We start from the raw sequence: 23,125 nt of genomic DNA, 5'->3' as shown, positions 1-23,125 counted from the left end.
CTAAACGTCAGCCATACCAGCCCCCAACACCAAACCTGACCCTAAACGTCAGCCATACCAGCCCCCAACACCAAACCTGACCCTAAACGTCAGCCATACCAGCCCCCAACACCAAACCTGACCCTAAACGTCAGCCATACCAGCCCCCAACACCAAACCTGACCCTAAACTTCAGCCATACCAGCCCCAACACCAAACCTGACCCTAAACTTCAGCCATACAGCCCCCAACACCAAACCTGACCCTAAACTTCAGCCATACCAGCCCCCAACACCAAACCTGACCCTAAACTTCAGCCATACCAGCCCCTAACACCAAACCTGACCCTAAACGTCAGCCATACCAGCCCCCAACACCAAACCTGACCCTAAACGTCAGCCATACCAGCCCCCAACACCAAACCTGACCCTAAACTTCAGCCATACCAGCCCCCAACACCAAACCTGACCCTAAACGTCAGCCATACCAGCCCCCAACACCAAACCTGCATTTGACATTGTATTTCATCTTCACCCTTGTCTGATTCCTCGCCCTATTCTTCTGTCTAAAGACCATTTCATTCTTTAAGTCTCATTTTATGGAAAAATACTGTAATGACAATAGTGGATTGCATGGAAGCTCTCTTCATTGTATGAGTGAAACTCAATCACATTCATCACCAATATGTAGCATCCACCTGGATGGGTCCTCATAGTCAAAATTTACATTTACATTTAAGTCATTTAGCAGACGCTCTTATCCAGAGCGACTTACAAATCATATTATTTGTGAACCAAAAGAACTGTCAAATTTGTTCTTGCTCACAGATCTGTGTTGACATACATCCCTCAATGTGATGTCTGTGCGGTCAGCCAAAGCAACTCTGAATTTTTAAACCCATCCAGACCCTGACCCCTAAATCCTTCCCTCAAACCTAGACACCACCGACCAGCTGCTGAGTTAAACAGCTCTTGTGTTTGTATGCTTAGTCTGGCTGACAGATCCCTTCTGCAGTCAGAGGAACGGAGACAAAGGAGAAGAAAGAGGGGGACTATGCTTGAGAGTCGTTGTAGAGGAGAAAGAAAGAGGGGAAAGAGAGAGAGAACGAGGGATTAGGGTTAGACAGGAGCGGGGTCGGGGTCGGAGTGTGGGGGCCACAAGGGCACGCACACGCAGGTGGAAAGTTCACCTCAGCCAGTGTCTAACAGGATTAAATGACGCTGTCCACTCATCAGGACGACGCCCAGAATCACAGATTAATCTGAGCCTGCAGAGGTGGGATTAGCAGGGGCCCTAACTAGAGAGGCGCTTCTGTTTGCCAGGGGCCCTAACTAGAGAGGCCCTTCTGTTTGCCAGGGGCCCTAACTAGAGAGGCCCTTCTGTTTGCCAGGGGCCCTAACTAGAGAGGCCCTTCTGTTTGCCAGGGGCCCTAACTAGAGAGGCCCTTCTGTTTGCCAGGGGCCCTAACTAGACAGGCCCTTCTGTTTGCCAGGGGCCCTAACTAGCTCGGCTAGGACAGTTGTCCCTCTTTTGTTTCTCAACTATAGGAAAAATAAAGAAAGAGATGTGTGAATCATCAGAACGTGAAAGACTGTTTTGAGAAAATTCATGACACGACCCACTTAATGTTCAACTGATCAGGGACAGTGCTTTTTTCTGTGGCCATCTGTGTCCATATACATATCCCTGGATTTGATTCTTCAACTTTTTGTGTCCATATTTTGGTGCCACATAGGGTCTGACCTCAGTATAACTACGTTAGTAAGTCTGATCAGAAAGGGGCCTATAGGTGGAATGACTGGACCTCAATGTTGATGACCCTGCCCTCCGTCCTCCTCCCTCCACTCCCACCCCCACCACAACAACAACAGCTCTTCCTTTGTCTGGTTTGCACCCCACTGCAGGCGAGGTCACCACTTTACTCACTGTTAACGAGGTCCAGTGTAGATTCTCTCTTCCTGGAAGAGGTAACCTAGTGCATCTGTGGCACTTTTGTGATTTAATGAAACATTTTATTGAACCTCTATTTAAACAGAGCGCTGTGCCACTCGGGACCCCTGATACGAACATGTGTTTGTCCAGCGCCTAGGACGGATCATGTATTGGGCATCTGTCAAAAGTCCATTAAAGGTTATTGATTTGGTATTGGTCTTCTAAATTGCTAAATGCTAAACTTGCACATTTGAATGGATTTGCATTGGCGTTTAATTTCAGTTCATTGTTTGATTCATGTCATGCACTGGGAGTCATTTGGCGTTTAATTTCAGTTCATTGTTTGATTCATGTCATGCACTGGGAGTCATTTGGCGTTTAATTTCAGTTCATTGTTTGATTCATGTCATGCACTGGGAGTCATTTGGCGTTTAATTTCAGTTCATTGTTTGATTCATGTCATGCACTGGGAGTCATTTGGCGTTCATTTCAGTTCATTGTTTGATTCATGTCATGCACTGGGAGTCATTTGGCGTTCATTTCAGTTCATTGTTTGATTCATGTCATGCACTGGGAGTCATTTGGCGTTTAATTACAGTTCATTGTTTGATTCATGTCATGCACTGGGAGTCATTTGGCGTTTAATTACAGTTCATTGTTTGATTCATGTCATGCACTGGGAGTCATTTGGCGTTTAATTACAGTTCATTGTTTGATTCATGTCATGCACTGGGAGTCATTTGGCGTTTAATTACAGTTCATTGTTTGATTCATGTCATGCACTGGGAGTCATTTGGCATTCATTTCAGTTCATTGTTTGATTCATGTCATGCACTGGGAGTCATTTGGCGTTTAATTTCAGTTCATTGTTTGATTCATGTCATGCACTGGGAGTCATTTGGCGTTTAATTTCAGTTCATTGTTTGATTCATGTCATGCACTGGGAGTCATTTGGCATTTCAGTTCATTGTTTGATTCATTGTGGGAGTCATTTGGCGTTTAATTACAGTTCATTGTTTGATTCATGTCATGCACTGGGAGTCATTTGGCGTTTAATTACAGTTCATTGTTTGATTCATGTCATGCACTGGGAGTCATTTGGCGTTTAATTACAGTTCATTGTTTGATTCATGTCATGCACTGGGAGTCATTTGAGTCATTGTTCATTTCATTGTTTGATTCATGTCATTGGGAGTCATTTGATTCATTCATTGTTTGATTCATGTCATGCACTGGGAGTCATTTGGCGTTTAATTACAGTTCATTGTTTGATTCATGTCATGCACTGGGAGTCATTTGGCGTTTAATTACAGTTCATTGTTTGATTCATGTCATGCACTGGTCATTTGAGTCATTGTTTGATTCATGTCGTTCATTTCAGTTCATTGTTTGATTCATGTCATGCACTGGGAGTCATTTGGCAGTTCATTTTTGATTCAGTTCACTGGGAGTGTTTAATTACAGTTCATTGTTTGATTCATGTCATGCACTGGGTCATTTGGCATTCATTTCAGTTCATTGTTTGATTCATGTCATGCACTGGGAGTCATTTGGCATTCATTTCAGTTCATTGTTTGATTCATGTCATGCACTGGGAGTCATTTGGCCCTTGTAATTAGAGTTCATTGTTGGTTACTGATTCAATAGTCCTGGTTACTGATGTTATCCCTACTGTACATTAGAGTTCTTGTTCTATTGTCCTGGTTACTGATGTTATCCCTACTGTACATTAGAGTTCTTGTTCTATTGTCCTGGTTACTGATGTTATCCCTACTGTACATTAGAGTTTGTTCTTGTTCTATTGTCCTGGTTACTGATGTTATCCCTACTGTACATTAGAGTTCTTGTTCTATTGTCCTGGTTACTGATGTTATCCCTACTGTACATTAGAGTTCTTGTTCTATTGTCCTGGTTACTGATGTTATCCCTACTGTACATTAGAGTTCTTGTTCTATTGTCCTGGTTACTGATGTTATCCCTACTGTACATTAGAGTTCTTGTTCTATTGTCCTTTACTGATGTTATCCCTACTGTTCTTGTTCTTCTATTGTCCTGGTTACTGATGTTATCCCTACTGTACATTAGAGTTCTTGTTCTATTGTCCTGGTTACTGATGTTATCCCTACTGTACATTAGAGTTCTTGTTCTATTGTCCTGGTTACTGATGTTATCCCTACTGTACATTAGAGTTCTTGTTCTATTGTCCTGGTTACTGATGTTATCCCTACTGTACATTAGAGTTCTTGTTCTATTGTCCTGGTTACTGATGTTATCCCTACTGTACATTAGAGTTCTTGTTCTATTGTCCTGGTTACTGATGTTATCCCTACTGTACATTAGAGTTCTTGTTTAGAGTTCTTGTTCTATTGTCCTGGTTACTGATGTTATCCCTACTGTACATTAGAGTTCTTGTTCTATTGTCCTGGTTACTGATGTTATCCCTACTGTACATTAGAGTTCTTGTTCTATTGTCCTGGTTACTGATGTTATCCCTGTACATTAGTATTGTCATGATGTTATCCCTACTGTAGTTCTTGTTCTATTGTCCTGGTTACTGATGTTATCCCTACTGTACATTAGAGTTCTTGTTCTATTGTCCTGGTTACTGATGTTATCCCTACTGTACATTAGAGTTCTTGTTCTATTGTCCTGGTTACTGATGTTATCCCTACTGTACATTAGAGTTCTTGTTCTATTGTCCTGGTTACTGATGTTATCCCTACTGTACATTAGAGTTCTTGTTCTATTGTCCTGGTTACTGATGTTATCCCTACTGTACATTAGAGTTCTTGTTCTATTGTCCTGGTTACTGATGTTATCCCTACTGTTCTTGTTCATTATCCCTACTGAGTTTCTTGTTCTATTGTCCTGGTTACTGATGTTATCCCTACTGTACATTAGAGTTCTTGTTCTATTGTCCTGGTTACTGATGTTATCCCTACTGTACATTAGAGTTCTTGTTCTATTGTCCTGGTTACTGATGTTATCCCTACTGTACATTAGAGTTCTTGTTCTATTGTCCTGGTTACTGATGTTATCCCTACTGTACATTAGAGTCCTCTTGTTCTATTGTCCTGGTTACTGATGTTATCCCTACTGTACATTAGAGTTCTTGTTCTATTGTCCTGGTTAGAGTTCTTGTTCTATTGTCCTGGTTACTGATGTTATCCCTACTGTACATTAGAGTTCTTGTTCTATTGTCCTGGTTACTGATGTTATCCCTACTGTACATTAGAGTTCTTGTTCTATTGTCCTGGTTACTGATGTTATCCCTACTGTACATTAGAGTTCTTGTTCTATTGTCCTGGTTACTGATGTTATCCCTACTGTACATTAGAGTTCTTGTTCTATTGTCCTGGTTACTGATGTTATCCCTACTGTACATTAGAGTTCTTGTTCTATTGTCCTGGTTACTGATGTTATCCCTACTGTACATTAGAGTTCTTGTTCTATTGTCCTGGTTACTGATGTTATCCCTACTGTACATTAGAGTTCTTGTTCTATTGTCCTGGTTACTGATGTTATCCCTACTGTACATTAGAGTTCTTGTTCTATTGTCCTGGTTACTGATGTTATCCCTACTGTACATTAGAGTTCTTGTTCTATTGTCCTGGTTACTGATGTTATTGTTCTTGTTCTATTGTCCTGGTTACTGATGTTATCCCTACTGTACATTAGAGTTCTTGTTCTATTGTCCTGGTTACTGATGTTATCCCTACATTAGTTCATTAGAGTTCCCTTGTTCTATTGTCCTGGTTACTGATGTTATCCCTACTGTACATTAGAGTTCTTGTTCTATTGTCCTGGTTACTGATGTTATCCCTACTGTACATTAGAGTTCTTGTTCTATTGTCCTGGTTACTGATGTTATCCCTACTGTACATTAGAGTTCTTGTTCTATTGTCCTGGTTACTGATGTTATCCCTACTGTACATTAGAGTTCTTGTTCTATTGTCCTGGTTACTGATGTTATCCCTACTGTACATTAGAGTTCTTGTTCTATTGTCCTGGTTACTGATGTTATCCCTACTGTACATTAGAGTTCTTGTTCTATTGTCCTGGTTACTGATGTTATCCCTGTACATTAGAGTTCTTGTTCTATTGTCCTGGTTATTATCCCTACTGAGTTCTTGTTCTATTGTCCTGGTTACTGATGTTATCCCTACTGTACATTAGAGTTCTTGTTCTATTGTCCTGGTTACTGATGTTATCCCTACTGTACATTAGAGTTCTTGTTCTATTGTCCTGGTTACTGATGTTATCCCTACTGTACATTAGAGTTCTTGTTCTATTGTCCTGGTTACTGATGTTATCCCTACTGTACATTAGAGTTCTTGTTCTATTGTCCTGGTTACTGATGTTATCCCTACTGTTAGAGTTCTGTTCTATTGTTATCCCTACTGTACATTAGAGTTCTTGTTCTATTGTCCTGGTTACTGATGTTATCCCTACTGTACATTAGAGTTCTTGTTCTATTGTCCTGGTTACTGATGTTATCCCTGTACTTAGTACATTAGAGATGTTATCCCTACTGTACATTAGAGTTCTTGTTCTATTGTCCTGGTTACTGATGTTATCCCTACTGTACATTAGAGTTCTTGTTCTATTGTCCTGGTTACTGATGTTATCCCTACTGTACATTAGAGTTCTTGTTCTATTGTCCTGGTTACTGATGTTATCCCTACTGTACATTAGAGTTCTTGTTCTATTGTCCTGGTTACTGATGTTATCCCTACTGTACATTAGAGTTCTTGTTCTATTGTCCTGGTTACTGATGTTATCCCTACTGTACATTAGAGTTCTTGTTCTATTGTCCTGGTTACTGATGTTATCCCTACTGTACATTAGAGTTCTTGTTCTATTGTCCTGGTTACTGATGTTATCCCTACTGTACATTAGAGTTCTTGTTCTATTGTCCTGGTTACTGATGTTATCCCTACTGTACATTAGAGTTCTTGTTCTATTGTCCTGGTTACTGATGTTATCCCTACTGTACATTAGAGTTCTTGTTCTATTGTCCTGGTTACTGATGTTATCCCTACTGTACATTAGAGTTCTTGTTCTATTGTCAGAAGCTGTTCTTAGTGTACTAGGGCCCTGGGTTTTGGTGAATCATGTCACATGACCTGAATTTGAACCTTTATTTAATAAAGTGTTTTCATCTAACTGTCCCCTTTTCTTTTTTATGTCAGATAGTCCAGCACCAATCCTCCAGCACCAATCCTCCAGCACCATCCTTAGACCGTTTGCTTTCATCTGTACATTAGAGGTAATTCTCCTTCCTGGAAAAGGAAAGTTAGAATCCAGGTGATGTGACATGAATAACCACAACACAGGGTCATATATTAGTTCTGTTGTGGTTCCCTGAAGGCTGTCACACATCCTGGATGTAGTGTTGAGCTGCAGATCGTTCAGCACGCTGTGTTTTAGGGACCACCAGCTGGAGATGTCTGACTCACCACATATTTCACAACATTCTACATGTAAAATCAGTGCACACTTGGTTCTGCAATGACGTTCAGAGGTGCTAAGTGCTCTGGGCCAGCTGTTGGTGTGTCTGAGCCTTTAGTTTCATCACCTGCTCTATTCCCTCTTTTTCTATCTGACAATCACTTACTATCTCTCTCTCTCTCTCTCTCTCTCTCTCTCTCTCTCTCTCTCTCTCTCTCTCTCTCTCTCTCTCTCTCTCTCTCTCTCTCTCTCTCTCTCTCTCTCTCTCTCTCTCTCTCTCTCTCTCTCTCTGTGTGTGTCTCTCTCTCTCTGTGTGTGTCTGTGTCTCTCTCTCTGTGTCTCTCTCTGTGGTCTCTCTGTCTCTGTCTATCTCTTTGTGTCTCTCTCTCTGTGTGTGTCTCTCTCTGTCTCTGTCTATCTCTTGTGTGTCTCTCTCTCTATGTGTGTCTGTGTCTCTCTCTCTCTCTCTATGTCTCTCTCTCTCTCTCTCTGTTTCTCTGTCTCTCTCTCTCTCTCTGTCTCTCTCTCTCTGTTTCTCTGTCTCTCTCTCTCTCTCTGTCTCTGTCTGTCTCTCTCTGTCTCTCTCTGTGTGTGTGTCTCTCTCTCTCTCTCTCTCTCTCTCTGTGTCTCTCTCTCTCTATATATATATATATATGTATTTATTTATTTAAGGGGCTTTATTGGCATGGAAAACACATCTTTACATTGCCAAAAATAAGTGAAATAGATCATAAACAATAACAATTGACAGTGAACATTACACTCACAAAAGTTGTCTCTCTACACCCCCCCCACCCTCTCTGTCTTTAACAGGAGATAGCGCTGGTGGTGTTATTTGGTGTGGAGTATGGTGTGCGGCTGTGGTCGGCAGGGTGCCGTAGTAAATATGTTGGCGTCTGGGGCCGGCTGCGCTTTGCCAGGAAGCCTATCTCCATCATCGGCAAGTGCCTGGAACAAACTCCACACTCCACACTGGCATCCTTAAGTCTTCAGATAAAATAAGATAGAAACATGTACAATAATGGCAATTATTTGCAACCATACTGTAACACTTCTCCCTCCTGTAACACTTCTCCCTCCTGTAACACGGCTCCCTCCTGTAACACGGCTCCATACTGTAACACAGCTCCATACTGTAACATGTCTCCATCCTGTAACACGTATCCATACTGTAACATGTCTCCATCCTGTAACACGTATCCATACTGTAACATGTCTCCATCCTGTAACACGTATCCATACTGTAACATGTCTCCATCCTGTAACACGTAACACGGCTCCATCCTGTAACACGGCTCCCTCCTGTAACACGGCTCCCTCCTGTAACACGGCTCCCTCCTGTAACACGGCCCCTCCTGTAACACGGCTCCCTCCTGTAACACGGCTCCCTCCTGTAACACGGCTCCCTCCTGTAACACGGCTCCCTCCTGTAACACGGCGCCCTCCTGTAACACGGCTCCCCTCCACCGTGTGCTTCTCTGCAGATTTGATTGTAGTGGTGGCCTCCATCATCGTACTGGTAGTCGGCTCCAATGGACAGGTGTTTGCCACGTCTGCTGTCAGGTAAGACACTGGCCCTCGACTCTCATGTCCTTAATGATCTATGTTTACAGCACTATCATGCAGGGCTCCAGACTGCAACCATTTAGTTGCATTTTGCTACACTTTTGACTTGGCTATGGCGAGTTACATTTCTTTTATTGGTCGCATTGGTGCAAGCTGCACATTCTACATGGTCACCTCATTCCAAACTTGGCTGTAACCACGATTTGGTCAAATAGTCATGTGCATTATTATCCTCATGATTCCTGTAATGAAGGTCTCTGTCCCTGTACCTGTTTAGCTGGGGCCTGCTGCTGTAGTGAAGGTCTCTGTCCCTGTGCCTGTTTAGCTGGGGCCTGCTGCTGTAGTGAAGGTCTCTGTCCCTGTGCCTGTTTAGCTGGGGCCTGCTGCTGTAGTGAAGGTCTCTGTCCCTGTGCCTGTTTAGCTGGGGCCTGCTGCTGTAGTGAAGGTCTCTGTCCCTGTGCCTGTTTAGCTGGGGCCTGCTGCTGTAGTTAAGGTCTCTGTGCCTGTGCCTGTTTAGCTGGGGCCTGCTGCTGTAGTGAAGGTCTCTGTCCCTGTGCCTGTTTAGCTGGGGCCTGCTGCTGTAATGAAGGTCTCTGTCCCTGTGCCTGTTTAGCTGGGGCCTGCTGCTGTAGTGAAGGTCTCTGTCCCTGTGCCTGTTTAGCTGGGGCCTGCTGCTGTAGTGAAGGTCTCTGTCCCTGTGCCTGTTTAGCTGGGGCCTGCTGCTGTATTGAAGGTCTCTGTCCCTGTGCCTGTTTAGCTGGGGCCTGCTGCTGTAATGAAGGTCTCTGTCCCTGTTTAGCTGGGGCCTGCTTCTGTAGTGAAGGTCTCTGTCTCTGTGCCTGTTTAGCTGGTGCCTGCTGCTGTAGTGAAGGTCTCTGTGCCTGTTTAGCTGGGGCCTGCTGCTGTAGTGAAGGTCTCTGTGCCTGTTTAGCTGGGGCCTGCTGTTAAAGAGAGGAGGTTCTCAGCAACTACAGTTGTCACTGTTAAAGAGAGGAGGTTCTCAGCAACTACAGTTGTCACTGTTAAAGAGAGGAGGTTCTCAGCAACTACAGTTGTCACTGTTAAAGAGAGGAGGTTCTCAGCAACTACAGTTGTCACTGTTAAAGAGAGGAGGTTCTCGGAAACTACAGTTGTCACTGTTAAAGAGAGGAGGTTCTCAGCAACTACAGTTGTCACTGTTAAAGAGAGGAGGTTCTCAGCAACTACAGTTGTCACTGTTAAAGAGAGGAGGTTCTCAGCAACTACAGTTGTCACTGTTAAAGAGAGGAGGTTCTCAGCAACTACAGTTGTCACTGTTAAAGAGAGGAGGTTCTCAGCAACTACAGTTGTCACTGTTAAAGAGAGGAGGTTCTCAGCTTTCTGTAGGTGTAGTTTTTATTTCTCAACTCTCAGTAAGCTATTTTACAACCAAGATATTTAATATGGCTTTGAGATACGCAGCTGGAGAAATGCGAATCGGACGTTGCATCGGCCATAGCCTCATTGGGTATTAGGCTACAACTGCAATGTTTTTAGGACATTGACTTTAGTGTTAGAATCCTACATGGTCATCATCAGTGGGTATTATGTTTAGCGATCAAGCTAATATTTTTGGTCATATCTGTAATACCATCTCAGTCGTTTAATACTATATAATATTTTGGAATTTTACTCTCAGGTGGTGAAATAGTCCCAAATAAATCAGCCTATGATATTATTGCACATTAAATATGTGGGCAAATGTATCTCTATTGAACAAAAAAAATGCAAAAAAACAACCAGCTATAACAACTATAGACTATTTGCCCATCTCAGAATTCATGACATCACTGGTCATATCTGTAATACATCATCGCATTCACTTTATCAGACATGTTAAATCACTTTATCAGACTAATTGGTCAATCTCAGTCGTCTGTCTAAACTAAATCACTTTATCAGATCATTACTAATTGGTCATATCTGTAATACCATCTCAGTCGTCTGTCTATAACTAATAACTAATCACTTTATCAGAGGATTACTAATTGGTAATATCTGTAATACCATCTCAGTCGTCTGTCTATAACTAAATCACTTTATCAGATCTAATTGGTCTGTAATACCATCTCAGTCGTCTGTCTATAACTAAATCACTTTATCAGATCATTACTAATTGGTAATATCTGTAATACCATCTCAGTCGTCTGTCTATAACTAAATCACTTTATCAGATCATTACTAATTGGTAATATCTGTAATACCATCTCAGTCGTCTGTCTATAACTAAATCACTTTATCAGATCATTACTAATTGGTAATATCTGTAATACCATCTCAGTCGTCTGTCTATAACTAAATCACTTTATCAGAGGATTACTAATTGGTAATATCTGTAATACCATCTCAGTCGTCTGTCTATAACTAAATCACTTTATCAGAGGATTACTAATTGGTAATATCTGTAATACCATCTCAGTCGTCTGTCTATAACTAAATCACTTTATCAGATCATTACTAATTGGTAATATCTGTAATACCATCTCAGTAGTCTGTCTAAAACTAAATCACTTTATCAGATCATTACTAATTGGTCATATCTGTAATACCATCTCAGTAGTCTGTCTATAACTAAATCACTTTATCAGATCATTACCAGTTGTTTTCTATTGTGGGCAGTTCCATCAGGGGAAAATGTTTGTCTGGATCCCCGATCACAGACCGTGTGTTTTTTGTTCCAGAGGGATTCGCTTCCTGCAGATCCTGCGTATGCTTCATGTGGACCGGCAGGGAGGAACGTGGCGTCTGCTGGGCTCTGTGGTCTTCATCCACAGGCAGGTTAGTTTGGGTCCCTGTAAAGCGCTATATAAATCCCATGTATTCTAATTCTTATGAATTGTTCACTGCACAGATTAACAGAGTTGACTAACACTAACACACACTCCTAATTTAATGCTGAGCCACAAACTTTAATTTTTTATTAATACATTTATTCCTCTCTAGATAACTATGTTAAATAAGTTGTGTGTGTGTGTGTGTGTGTGTGTGTGTGTGTGTGTGTGTGTGTGTGTCTGTGTCTGTGTCTGTGTCTGTGTCTGTGTGTGTGTGTGTGTGTGTGTGTGTGTGTGTGTGTGTGTGTGTGTGTGTGTGTGTGTGTGTGTGTGTGTGCGTGCGTGCGTGTGCGTGTGTGTGCGTGCGTGCGTGCGTGCGTGCGTGCGTGTGTGTGTGTGTGTGTGTGTGTGTGTGTGTGTACATGCCTTTGTGTGTGTGTGTTTGTGCCTTTGTGTGTGTGCGTGCGTGTCTGTGTGTGTATTTCCAGGAGCTCATCACCACGCTGTACATTGGTTTCCTGGGGCTCATCTTCTCCTCCTACTTTGTGTACCTGGCAGAGAAGGATGCTGTGGACAGCAATGGAGCCAATGAGTTTGGGAGCTACGCTGACGCCTTGTGGTGGGGGGTGGTAAGGCTGCTGTGTGTGTGTGTGTGTGTGTGTGTGTGTGTGTGTGTGTGTGTGTGTGTGTGTGTGTGTGTGTGTGTGTGTGTGTGTGTGTGTGTGTGTGTGTGTGTGTGTGTGTGTGTGTGTGTGTGTGTGTGTGTGTTTCACAGGAGGTTGGTGGCACCTTACTCAGGGAGGACAGGCTGGTGGTAATGACTGGAGCGGAATCCGTGGAATGGTATCAAACACATGGTTTCCATGGTTTCCATATATTTGATGCCATTCCATTGGCTCCGTTACAGCCATTTATAATGAGCTGTCCTCCTCTCAGCAGCCTCCACTGGTGTGTGTGTGTCTGGCTTCACTAAACAGGGCAGGTGTCTGGGATGACTCTCCTAGCAGTCTTTTGTCTTTTGCAGGTAACCGTCACAACTATAGGCTATGGAGACAAGGTGCCTCAGACGTGGATCGGTAAAACCATTGCATCGTGTTTCTCAGTCTTTGCCATCTCCTTCTTCGCCCTACCAGCTGTGAGTGCAGGAGTAATCAGGTGGAAATATACTGTTTGTTCATCAGTAACACCACTCTTAGGAAAAGAAGGGTTATTCGTTTGTCCCCATAGGATAACCTTTTTTTTTTTTCGTTCCAGGTAGAACCCTTTGGAGGTTCTACTTGGAACCCAAAATAGTTATTTTCAGAGGGTTATAATAATAATAATAATATATGCCATTTAGCAGACGCTTTTATCCAAAGTGACTTACAGTCATGTGTGCATACATTCTACGTATGGGTGGTCCCGGGAATCGAACCCACTACCCTGGCATTACAAGCGCCATGCTCTACCAACTGAGCTACTGGGTTCTCCTTAGGGGACAATTGAAGAACCCTTTATGGTACTAGGTAACACCCCTACTTTTCTAGTGTAGTAATCCTCTGCGTTTGTTTGCAGGGGATCCTGGGTTCAGGCTTTGCACTGAAGGTTCAACAGAAACAGAGACAGAAGCACTTCAACAGACAGATCCCTGCAGCTGCCATTCTCATCCAGGTGAGTCTGACAGAGACGGTACCCAGTGAAACTGACGTCAGTGTGCTAGATAAGCAACATTAGCTTCCTTCTCTCTGACTACAACTCAGAGTAAACTGTCTGTTCCACAGCTCAAACCTGGGGCCCTCTGCCTCGCTAACACGCTTGACCGCCCCCCTTGACAACGTACGAACCAGTTGAGCTATAGAAAAGGATCCAATTCGATGGCACAATTGGCGACATTTCAAGCTAGCCGTGAAGTGAGCTTTTCGGCCCATTCTTATCTCTGTTATACCAGCATGCTCTTTTACATCACAACAACTGTTGCATTTCAGAAAACCTGTTAGTCTGGAGATGCTGTGGAGCTTGGTTAGGTAGATGCATTCCTCACTATTCCTTAAAAGTACCTTCATCTCGAGTCAACTGTGGTGTAGATTCCAGTAGTCACCTGCAATGTTAATGTCTGTTTACTTTCTGACCACATTCTCTGTCCAGACTTCGTGGAGGGTCTTTGCTGTGGAGAACCCTGACTCGGCCACGTTCAAGATGTTTGTGAGGAGGAGACCTGCTCTGCTCAGCTCCTCTGTATCCAGTCCCAAGCCCAAGAAAACGGTCAGCTGTCCATATAGAATCACTGGTTATCAGATCGATGCTATTTCATTCATTCATTCATCAATCCATTCTTCTACCCATCAATTTATCCACCCACCCACCCACCCACCCACCCATCCATCCCACCCATTTCACCCATCCAGCCAATCCGCTCTCCGTCTGTCCATTGACCCACCCATCCATTCATCCATTCATCCATCCACCCACCCACCCACCCACCCACCCACCCATCCCACCCAATTCATCCCACCCACCCATCCATTCATCCATCCACCCACCCACCCACCCCCACCCATTCATCCATCCATCCACCCACCCACCCACCCACCCATTCTCCATCCGTCCATCCATCCATTCACCCACTGTCTGTATACCCACCCACCCACCCATCCATCCCATCTGTCCATCCATCCATTCATCCCACCCACCCACCCATCCATTCATCCACCCACCCACCCACCCACCCACCCACCCATTCACCCATCCTGTATCCCACCCACCCATCCCATCCATCCATCTGTCCATCCATCCATTCACCCACTGTCTGTATACCCACCCACCCACCCATCCATCCATCTGTCCATCCATCCATCATTCATCCATCATCTATCCACCCATCCATCCGTCCGTCCGTCCATCCATTCACATCTGTCCCTCTGTAAACAGGTGAAGCTGAGGAGGAAGTTGAAGAGCAGTGAGAAGGACGACGGGCCTGGTTCTCCCACTGTTCCCAGTATCTCTTACGACTCAGTGTTCAATAGTGGGAGGGAGCTCAGCTCTGATGTCTACAGCACTGTGTGTACAGGTAGGAGAGGGGTACTCTCTTATATATATTTACACTGCATCTTAGTGGCTTGTCAAATGAAATATGTAACCTTTTCAAAGGGTTTCTGGCAGTTCACCCCCATTTTAATGGCACTCTGCCAGGGGTTATCAGAGCCAATTCCATTTCTGTCAAATGAAATATGATTAATTTTATGAATGTATTACATTGTCACTGTTACTGTCCTCTTGACCAATCACTGTTTTACTGTCCTCTTGACCAATCACTGTCACTGTTACTGTCCTCTTGACCAATCACTGTCACTGTTACTGTCCTCTTGACCAATCACTGCATCTGTCATTGTCCTCTTGACCAATCACTGCATCTGTCACTGTCCTCTTGACCAATCACTGTCACATTTCCCAGTTTTACTGTCACCACACTGCACTGTTACTATTCTCTTTACCTCTCTGTTTCTCACTTTCTCCCCCAATCACTGTCTCTTTTTCTTATCTGCACTGTTTCTGACCAATCACTGCTTCTGTCCTTTGACCAATCACTGAAGTCACCAATCACTGGATGTCCTCTTGGTGAGCCAATCACTGTTGTTACTGTCCTCTTGACCAATCACTGTCACTGTTACTGTCCTCTTGACCAATCCACTGTCACTCACTTTACTGTCCTCTTGACCAATCACTGTCACTGTTACTGTCCTCTTGACCAATCACTGCATCTGTCACTGTCCTCTTGACCAATCACTGCATCTGTCATTGTCCTCTTGACCAATCACTGCATCTGTTACTGTCCTCTTGACCAATCACTGCATCTGTCACTGTCCTCTTGACCAATCACTGCATCTGTCATTGTCCTCTTGACCAATCACTGCAGCTGTCCTCTTGGCCAATCACTGTCTCAGTTACTGTTATATCTGTCTCTCACTGCCTGCTCCTTCGGTACATGTGTGTATAGGTATATAACCCTTTAGTCAGTCAACTGCAGATAAATCAGTCTTCAGTTGAATGTGTTGGTTCCAGCACATTGAGGTTGTAGTGGTTCTGGAACCCCCTTCAAAATGTCTCAGTTGTGCCACCCTTCTATCTTGTTATGGTGATGATCTTAGTAGCTTGTTGGTGTTTCAGGCTGGGTATCTATGAAGCACGTTGACAACTGTTGATGTAAAGAGGGCTTTATAAAAATACATTTCAATGCATACAAAGATAACCCCAACCCATTGCCCCCTTAGTCCCCATCCACCTGCATACAAAGATAACCCCAACCCATTGCCCCCTTAGTCCCCATCCCATCCACCCATTGCCCCCTTAGTCCCCATCCACCTCCTCCTCCGTCCCCACCCAGAAACCATGCTTCCCATTCCATCCCACCTTGCCCCCACCCCCCTCCATGACCCGTAGAAAGCATGCCTCCCAGCCTTTCCCAGCCTTTCCCATCCCACCCAGAGGATGATGTATCTACTAGATTGCTAGCTACATGATCCTCTCGTGTGTTTGTCTCCATCCCTCCCGTCCCTCCTCTTCTTGGTCTCACAGATACCCAGCAGTCCTGGACCTCTCTTTCCTCCCTTACGTTCAGCTCTCCACTCCCAGGTAACAAAGCACTGAGCTGTTTTGTTTTCGCTACACAAATATACAAATGTGAAAGGGTTGCATGGATTTTTTTTAATGACATTATAAGATCATAGGGAAATCTTCTGTCACTTGGCTATGCATATTCTGTATGTGTGTGTGTGTGTGTGTGTGTGTGTGTGTGTGTGTGTGTGTGTGTGTGTGTGTGTGTGTGTGTGTGTGTGTGTGTGTGTGTGTGTGTGTGTGTGTGTGTGTGTGTGTGTGTGTGTGTGTGTGTGTGTGTGTGTGTGTGTGTGTGTGTGTGTGTGTGTGTGTGCTTGCGTGGGACTGTATGTGTTGACAGTGAAAAAGACCCCTGGTTTGTTGGAGGTGCAGCACCCTCGTCCCCTCCAGAGGAACAGCAGCTTTGGGGACGATCTGGACCAGGAGGACCAGTGTGTTCTGACCCCAGTCACCCACGTGTCACAGTCAGTTTGTTTCCCTTTCAGTCTGTCGTCTATCACCCACGTGTCACAGTCAGTCTGTTTCCCTTTCAGTCTGTCGTCTATCACCCACGTGTCACAGTCAGTCTGTTTCTCTTTCAGCCTGTCGTCTATCACCCACGTGTCACAGTCAGTCTGTTTCTCTTTCAGCCTGTCGTCTATCACCCACGTGTCACAGTCAGTCTGTTTCTCTTTCAGTCTCTCGTCTATCACCCACGTGTCACAGTGAGTCTGTTTCCCTTTCAGTCTGTCGTCTGTTTCCCTTTCAGTCTGTAGTCTATCACCCACGTGTCACAGTCAGTCTGTTTCTCTTTCAGCCTATTGTCTATCACCCACGTGTCACAGTCAGTCTGTTTCCCTTTCAGTCTGTCGTCTATCACCCACGTGTCACAGTCAGTCTGTTTCTCTTTCAGTCTGTCGTCTATCACCCACGTCACAGTCAGTCTGTTTCTCGTTCAGTCTGTCGTCTATCACCCACGTCACAGTCAGTCTGTTTCTCGTTCAGTCTGTCGTCTATCACCCACGTGTCACAGTCAGTCTGTTTCTCTTTCAGTCTGTGGTCCATCACCCACGTGTCACAGTGAGACAATGACATCATCATTAGCCGGCTCTCTGATTGGTTCCTTCATAATGACATTGTTATAACCCTGCTCTCTAAGTGGTCTATTCATAATGACATCATCATATCCCTGCTCTGTGATTGTGTCTTTCGTAATGACATCATTATAACCCTGCTTTCTGATTGGTCCCATCATAATGACATCATCCCAGTGAGTCTGTTTCCCTTTCAGTCTGTACTCTATTTCCAGCCTGAGCCTCAGTTACCGTAACAGCGGTTGCGCCTCATTTACCATAACGGCTGTTGAGCCTCAGTTAATATATAATAATAATAATATATGCCATTTAGCAGACGCTTTTATCCAAAGCGACTTACAGTCATGTGTGCATACATTCTACGTATGGGTGGTCCCGGGATCGAACCCACTACCCTGGCGGGTAGTTGAGCCTCAGTTACCGTAACAGCGGTTGAGCCTCAGTTACCGTGACAGCGGTTGAGCCTCAGTTACCGTGACAGCGGTTGAGCCTCAGTTACCGTAACAGCGGTTGAGCCTAATTCACCGTAACAGTGGTTGAGCCTAATTCACCGTAACAGCTGTTGCGCCTCAGTTACCCTAACAGCGGTTGAGCCTCAGTTACCCTAACAGCGGTTGAGCCTCAGTTACCCTAACAGCTGTTGCGCCTCAGTTACCCTAACAGCTGTTGCGCCTCAGTTACCCTAACAGCTGTTGCGCCTCAGTTACCCTAACAGCTGTTGCGCCTCAGTTACCCTAACAGCTGTTGCGCCTCAGTTACCCTAACAGCTGTTGCACCTCAGTTACCCTAACAGCTGTTGCGCCTCAGTTACCCTAACAGCTGTTGCGCCTCAGTTACCCTAACAGCTGTTGCGCCTCAGTTACCCTAACAGCTGTTGCGCCTCAGTTACCCTAACAGCGGTTGAGCCTCAGTTACCCTAACAGCTGTTGCGCCTCAGTTACCCTAACAGCTGTTGCGCCTCAGTTACCCTAACAGCGGTTGAGCCTCAGTTACCCTAACAGCTGTTGCGCCTCAGTTACCCTAACAGCTGTTGCGCCTCAGTTACCCTAACAGCGGTTGAGCCTCAGTTACCCTAACAGCTGTTGCGCCACAGTTACCCTAACAGCGGTTGAGCCTCAGTTACCGTGACAGCGGTTGTGCCTCAGTTACCGTAACAGTGGTTGAGCCTAATTCACCGTAACAGTGGTTGAGCCTAATTCACCGTAACAGTGGTAATTCACCGAACAGTGGTTGAGCCTAATTCACCGTAACAGTGGTTGAGCCTAATTCACCGTAACAGTGGTTGAGCCTCAGTTAGCGTAACAGCGGTTGAGCCTAATTCACCGTAACAGCAGTTGAGCCTAATTCACCGTAACAACGGTTGAGCCTCAGTTACCGTAACAGCGGTTGAGCCTCAGTTACCGTAACAGCGGTTGAGCCTAATTAACCGTAACAGCGGTTGAGCCCAATTCACCGTAACAGCAGTTGATCCTCAGTTAACGTAACAGCGGTTGAGCCTAATTCACCGTAACAGCGGTTGAGCCTAATTCACCGTAACAGCGGTTGAGCCTAATTCACCGTAACAGTGGTTGAGCCTCAGTTACCGTAACAGCGGTTGAGCCTCAGTTACCGTAACAGCGGTTGCAACTCTCTTGATGATGACTAACCTTGTCTGATACCTGAAGACTTAGCTCCCTGAGGACACACACAGATAGACACAAAGACGCATGCGCACACACACTCACAAACACACACAAACGCACTTGCATAGTATGCGTATCATGGGCATGGTGAAAGCCACTGTGATATAGACCTCTGTGAGAAAAGTGGTGTAAATGAGGCTGAGTTCCTGTCCCTGAAGGATCCATACTAAACAGTGGGGTAATGGGTCAGGCTGGCTATTGCATGCAGGGACATCATTAACTGGGACTCTCTCTCTGCCCCATTGCCTGCTAAACCCCTTGAAACCAGCACGGCCCCATTAAACAATGCTCCTTAATTAAACAAGCAGGGACCACTGTGTTCCCGAGTGATGCAGCGATCTAAACCAGTCCCTGGTTCAAATCCAGGCTGTATCATATCATATCTGGGAGTCCCATAGGGCGGTGCACAATTTGTAATTTTTTAAAATGTTATTTCACCTTTATTTAACCAGGTAGGCTAGTTGAGAACAAGTTCTCATTTGCAACTGCGACCTGGCCAAGATAATACAGTAGAAAAAGTCTATATACAGCATGTGCAAATGAGGTAGGATAAGGGAGGTAAGGCAATAAATAGGCCATGGTGGCGAAGTAATTACACTATCGCAATTAAACACTGGAATGGTAGGATGTGCAGAAGATGAATGTACAAGTTGAGATACTGGGGTGCAAAGGAGCAAGATAAATAAATAAATACAGTATGGGGATGAGGAAGATTGGATGGGATATTTACAGATGAGCTATGTACAGGTGCAGTGATCTGTGTGCTGCTCTGACAGCTGGTGCTTAAAGCTAGTGAGGGAGGTAAGAGTCTCTAGCTTCAGAGATTTTTGTAGTTCGTTCCAGTCATTGGCAGCAGAGAAATGGAAGGAGAGGTGGCCAAAGGAAGAATTGTCTTTGGGGGTGACCAGAGAGCTATACCTGCTGGAGCGAGTGCTACGGGTGGGTGCTGCTATGGTGACCAGTGAGCTGAGATAAGTCAGGGCTTTACCTAGCAGAGACTTGTAGATGACCTGGAGCCAGTGGGTTTGGCGACGAGTATGTAGCGAAGGCCAGCCAATGAGATCATACAGGTTGCAGTGGTGGGTAGTATATGGCACTGTGATAGACGGCATCCGATTTGTTGAGTAGAGTGTTGGAGGCTAGTTTGTAAATTACATCGCCGAAATCGAGGATCAGTAGGATGGTCAGTTTTACCAGGGTATGTTTGGGAGCATGAGTGAAGGATGCTTTGTTGTGAAATAGGAAGCCGATTCTAGATTGAATTTTGGTTTGGAGATGTTTAATGTGAGTCTGGAAGGAGAGTTTACAGTCTAACCCGACACCTAGGTATTTGTAGTTGTCCACATATTCTAAGTCAGAACCGTCCAGTGTAGTGATGCTGGACGGGTGGGCAGGTGCAGGCAGCGATCGGTTGAAGAGCATGCATTTAGTTTTACTTGCAATTGGCCCAGCATCATCCAGGTTTGGCCGGGGTAGGCCGTCATTGTAAATAATCATTTGTTTTTAACTGACTGGCGTAGTTAAATAAAGGTTAAATGTACAAAATTGTTTAAAAAAAATATAATCACTTTCTAGGCATATTAGACTGATGTATCCTTCACTAAAATGGCTGCCATAATCAGCACACTGTGTAACTATGAGGATCTATGACATCAGGTCCTCTAGTGATCTCTGTGTGTTATAGGCTAATGGTTTTACCCTGATAGGCTACTGTCAGGTACAGTAAGGTATATCATTAGTTTATTGGGGCCTGTGACTCCAACAATGGGTGTCTACTAGCTACTGGCTATAGATAGATGCAGGCTTATTATGGGCAGATTTTGCTCAGATGACACAGCAGTTATTTGAGATTTGTAAAACGTTCCTGGATCTTCCTACTGGCCTTTAATGTTTCTTGCAATTGTTTTGATGAGTTAACATGTGGTGTATTTTGACCAACAAGATAAGGTTCCTGTTTATCTTATCCTGATTGCAGTGGTGGGCAGTCGAGGAGGTAGCTCTTTTCTTTCCTGTCAGGGAGGGCACTGGAGAGGAATGATTGGCAGGCAGCTACTGTTCAGCTCCCTGGTAGATAACAGCCAAGATGACTCCACAATCTTTAGCACAATGATAGCAGGGGAGGGGCGGCCATTTTGTGCTAGTGCTGCTGTTTGTAGTTTGGTTTAAGACTCCCCTCGGTCATTAACAGCTACTAGTATGAAGATAGAGTAGCACCTATAGACATTCATAACGTGTCAAATCAAAGATGTTAACTCATCTGGGTTGTTTTTGGCTTAAAGAAAGTAGGAGGAGTCAACGTTGCTTGCCAGAGGTCCTCATCTAGCATTGTGACATCACAGTGTCAGCTGCTCTGAGATCAGAGAGAGAGGGAGTGACTGTTTAGACCAGGGTGTTGACACCAGTAATGACATGACCTTTTCCTGTCACTTTCAGCTCCTTTCATACGCCTGCCTTGTTGTTGTCCCCAACAAACAAACAAACAAACAGAAAGACAGACAGACACAGTCCAGACCCACACTACCAAGGTCATTTATCCTCTTGTCACCCAAGTGTCACTTTGGGGAGAGAGGGGGAGAGATGGAGAGAGAGTTAGAGAGAGAAGGCAGGATTACATCCATGGGTGTTTGTCTAGGCTAGGGGGAAAAGTTAGTGCATGGTCTTCTAGGTTTAGGCTTGGTGTGTATGGTTGTGTAGGGGTGGTAAGACTACTGCAAGAGTGCAGGGACGATAGATTGAAATAGACTATTAGTTGCCTACCCAGTCACACACCCCCTTTCAATTCCTCTTCCTCTATGGTGGATGTCCCCAGTTCCCTTTCTCAGTCCTCCCCAGATCAGAGTGGTGTGCTGCTGGCTCCCTCACTGTTCTATCGGGGTGATGAGGCCTGACAGAGTACAGGTTCTATCGGGGTGATGAGGCCTGAAAGACTACAGGTTCTATCAGGGTGATGAGGCCTGACAGAGTACAGGTTCTATCAGGGTGATGAGGCCTGACAGAGTACAGGTTCTATCGGGGTGATGAGACCAGACAGACTACAGGTTCTATCGGGGTGATGAGACCAGACAGATTACAGGTTCTATCGGGGTGATGAGACCAGACAGACTACAGGTTCTATCGGGGTGATGAGAACAGACAGACTACAGGTTCTATCGGGGTGATGAGACCAGACAGACTACAGGTTCTACCAGGGTGATTAGACCAGACAGACTACAGGTTCTATCGGGGTGATGAGACCAGACAGACTACAGGTTCTACCGGGGTGATGAGACCAGACAGACTACAGGTTCTAATAATATATAATAATAATAATATATTCTACCATTTAGACAGACAGACTTTTATCCAAGACCAGACAGACTTACAGTCATGTGTGCATACATTCTACCAGGGTGATGAGACCAGACAGACTACAGGTTCTATCGGGGTGATGAGACCAGACAGACTACAGGTTCTACCGGGGTGATGAGACCAGACAGACTACAGGTTCTACCAGGGTGATGAGACCAGACAGACTACAGGTTCTATCGGGGTGATGAGACCAGACAGACTACAGGTTCTACCAGGGTGATGAGACCAGACAGACTACAGGTTCTATCGGGGTGATGAGACCAGACAGACTACAGGTTCTACCGGGGTGATGAGACCAGACAGACTACAGGTTCTACCAGGGTGATGAGACCAGACACACTACAGGTTCTACCAGGGTGATGAGACCAGACAGACTACAGGTTCTACCAGGGTGATGAGACCAGACAGACTACAGGTTCTACCAGGGTGATGAGACCAGACACACTACAGGTTCTACCAGGGTGATGAGACCAGACAGACTACAGGTTCTACCAGGGTGATGAGACCAGACAGACTACAGGTTCTACCAGGGTGATGAGACCAGACAGACTACAGGTTCTACCAGGGTGATGAGACCAGACAGACTACAGGTTCTACCAGGGTGATGAGACCAGACAGACTACAGGTTCTACCAGGGTGATGAGACCAGACAGACTACAGGTTCTACCAGGGTGATGAGACCAGACAGACTACAGGTTCTACCAGGGTGATGAGA

At 44.9% G+C, this 23,125-nt stretch overlaps 1 protein-coding gene across 1 annotated transcript in view; it reads left to right on the top strand.

The window, feature by feature from the left end:
• Nucleotides 1-23,125, top strand: part of LOC124020711 (potassium voltage-gated channel subfamily KQT member 1-like) — a 56,981-nt gene that overhangs the window by 19,029 nt on the left and 14,827 nt on the right. The window contains exons 3-12 of the mRNA XM_046335962.1: nt 8,176-8,302; nt 8,847-8,925; nt 11,628-11,724; nt 12,206-12,346; nt 12,742-12,852; nt 13,272-13,367; nt 13,842-13,958; nt 14,625-14,763; nt 16,269-16,325; nt 16,648-16,771. Coding sequence (XP_046191918.1) covers nt 8,176-8,302; nt 8,847-8,925; nt 11,628-11,724; nt 12,206-12,346; nt 12,742-12,852; nt 13,272-13,367; nt 13,842-13,958; nt 14,625-14,763; nt 16,269-16,325; nt 16,648-16,771 — 1,088 coding nt within the window. The remainder of the gene's footprint in view (nt 1-8,175; nt 8,303-8,846; nt 8,926-11,627; nt 11,725-12,205; nt 12,347-12,741; nt 12,853-13,271; nt 13,368-13,841; nt 13,959-14,624; nt 14,764-16,268; nt 16,326-16,647; nt 16,772-23,125) is intronic.

Source organism: Oncorhynchus gorbuscha, unplaced genomic scaffold, assembly GCF_021184085.1.
Source record: "Oncorhynchus gorbuscha isolate QuinsamMale2020 ecotype Even-year unplaced genomic scaffold, OgorEven_v1.0 Un_scaffold_885, whole genome shotgun sequence".
NCBI classification, from domain to species: Eukaryota; Metazoa; Chordata; class Actinopteri; order Salmoniformes; family Salmonidae; genus Oncorhynchus; species Oncorhynchus gorbuscha.
The sequence above is the reverse complement of the archived record's forward strand: the minus strand, read 5'-3'. Positions and strand labels throughout refer to the sequence as shown.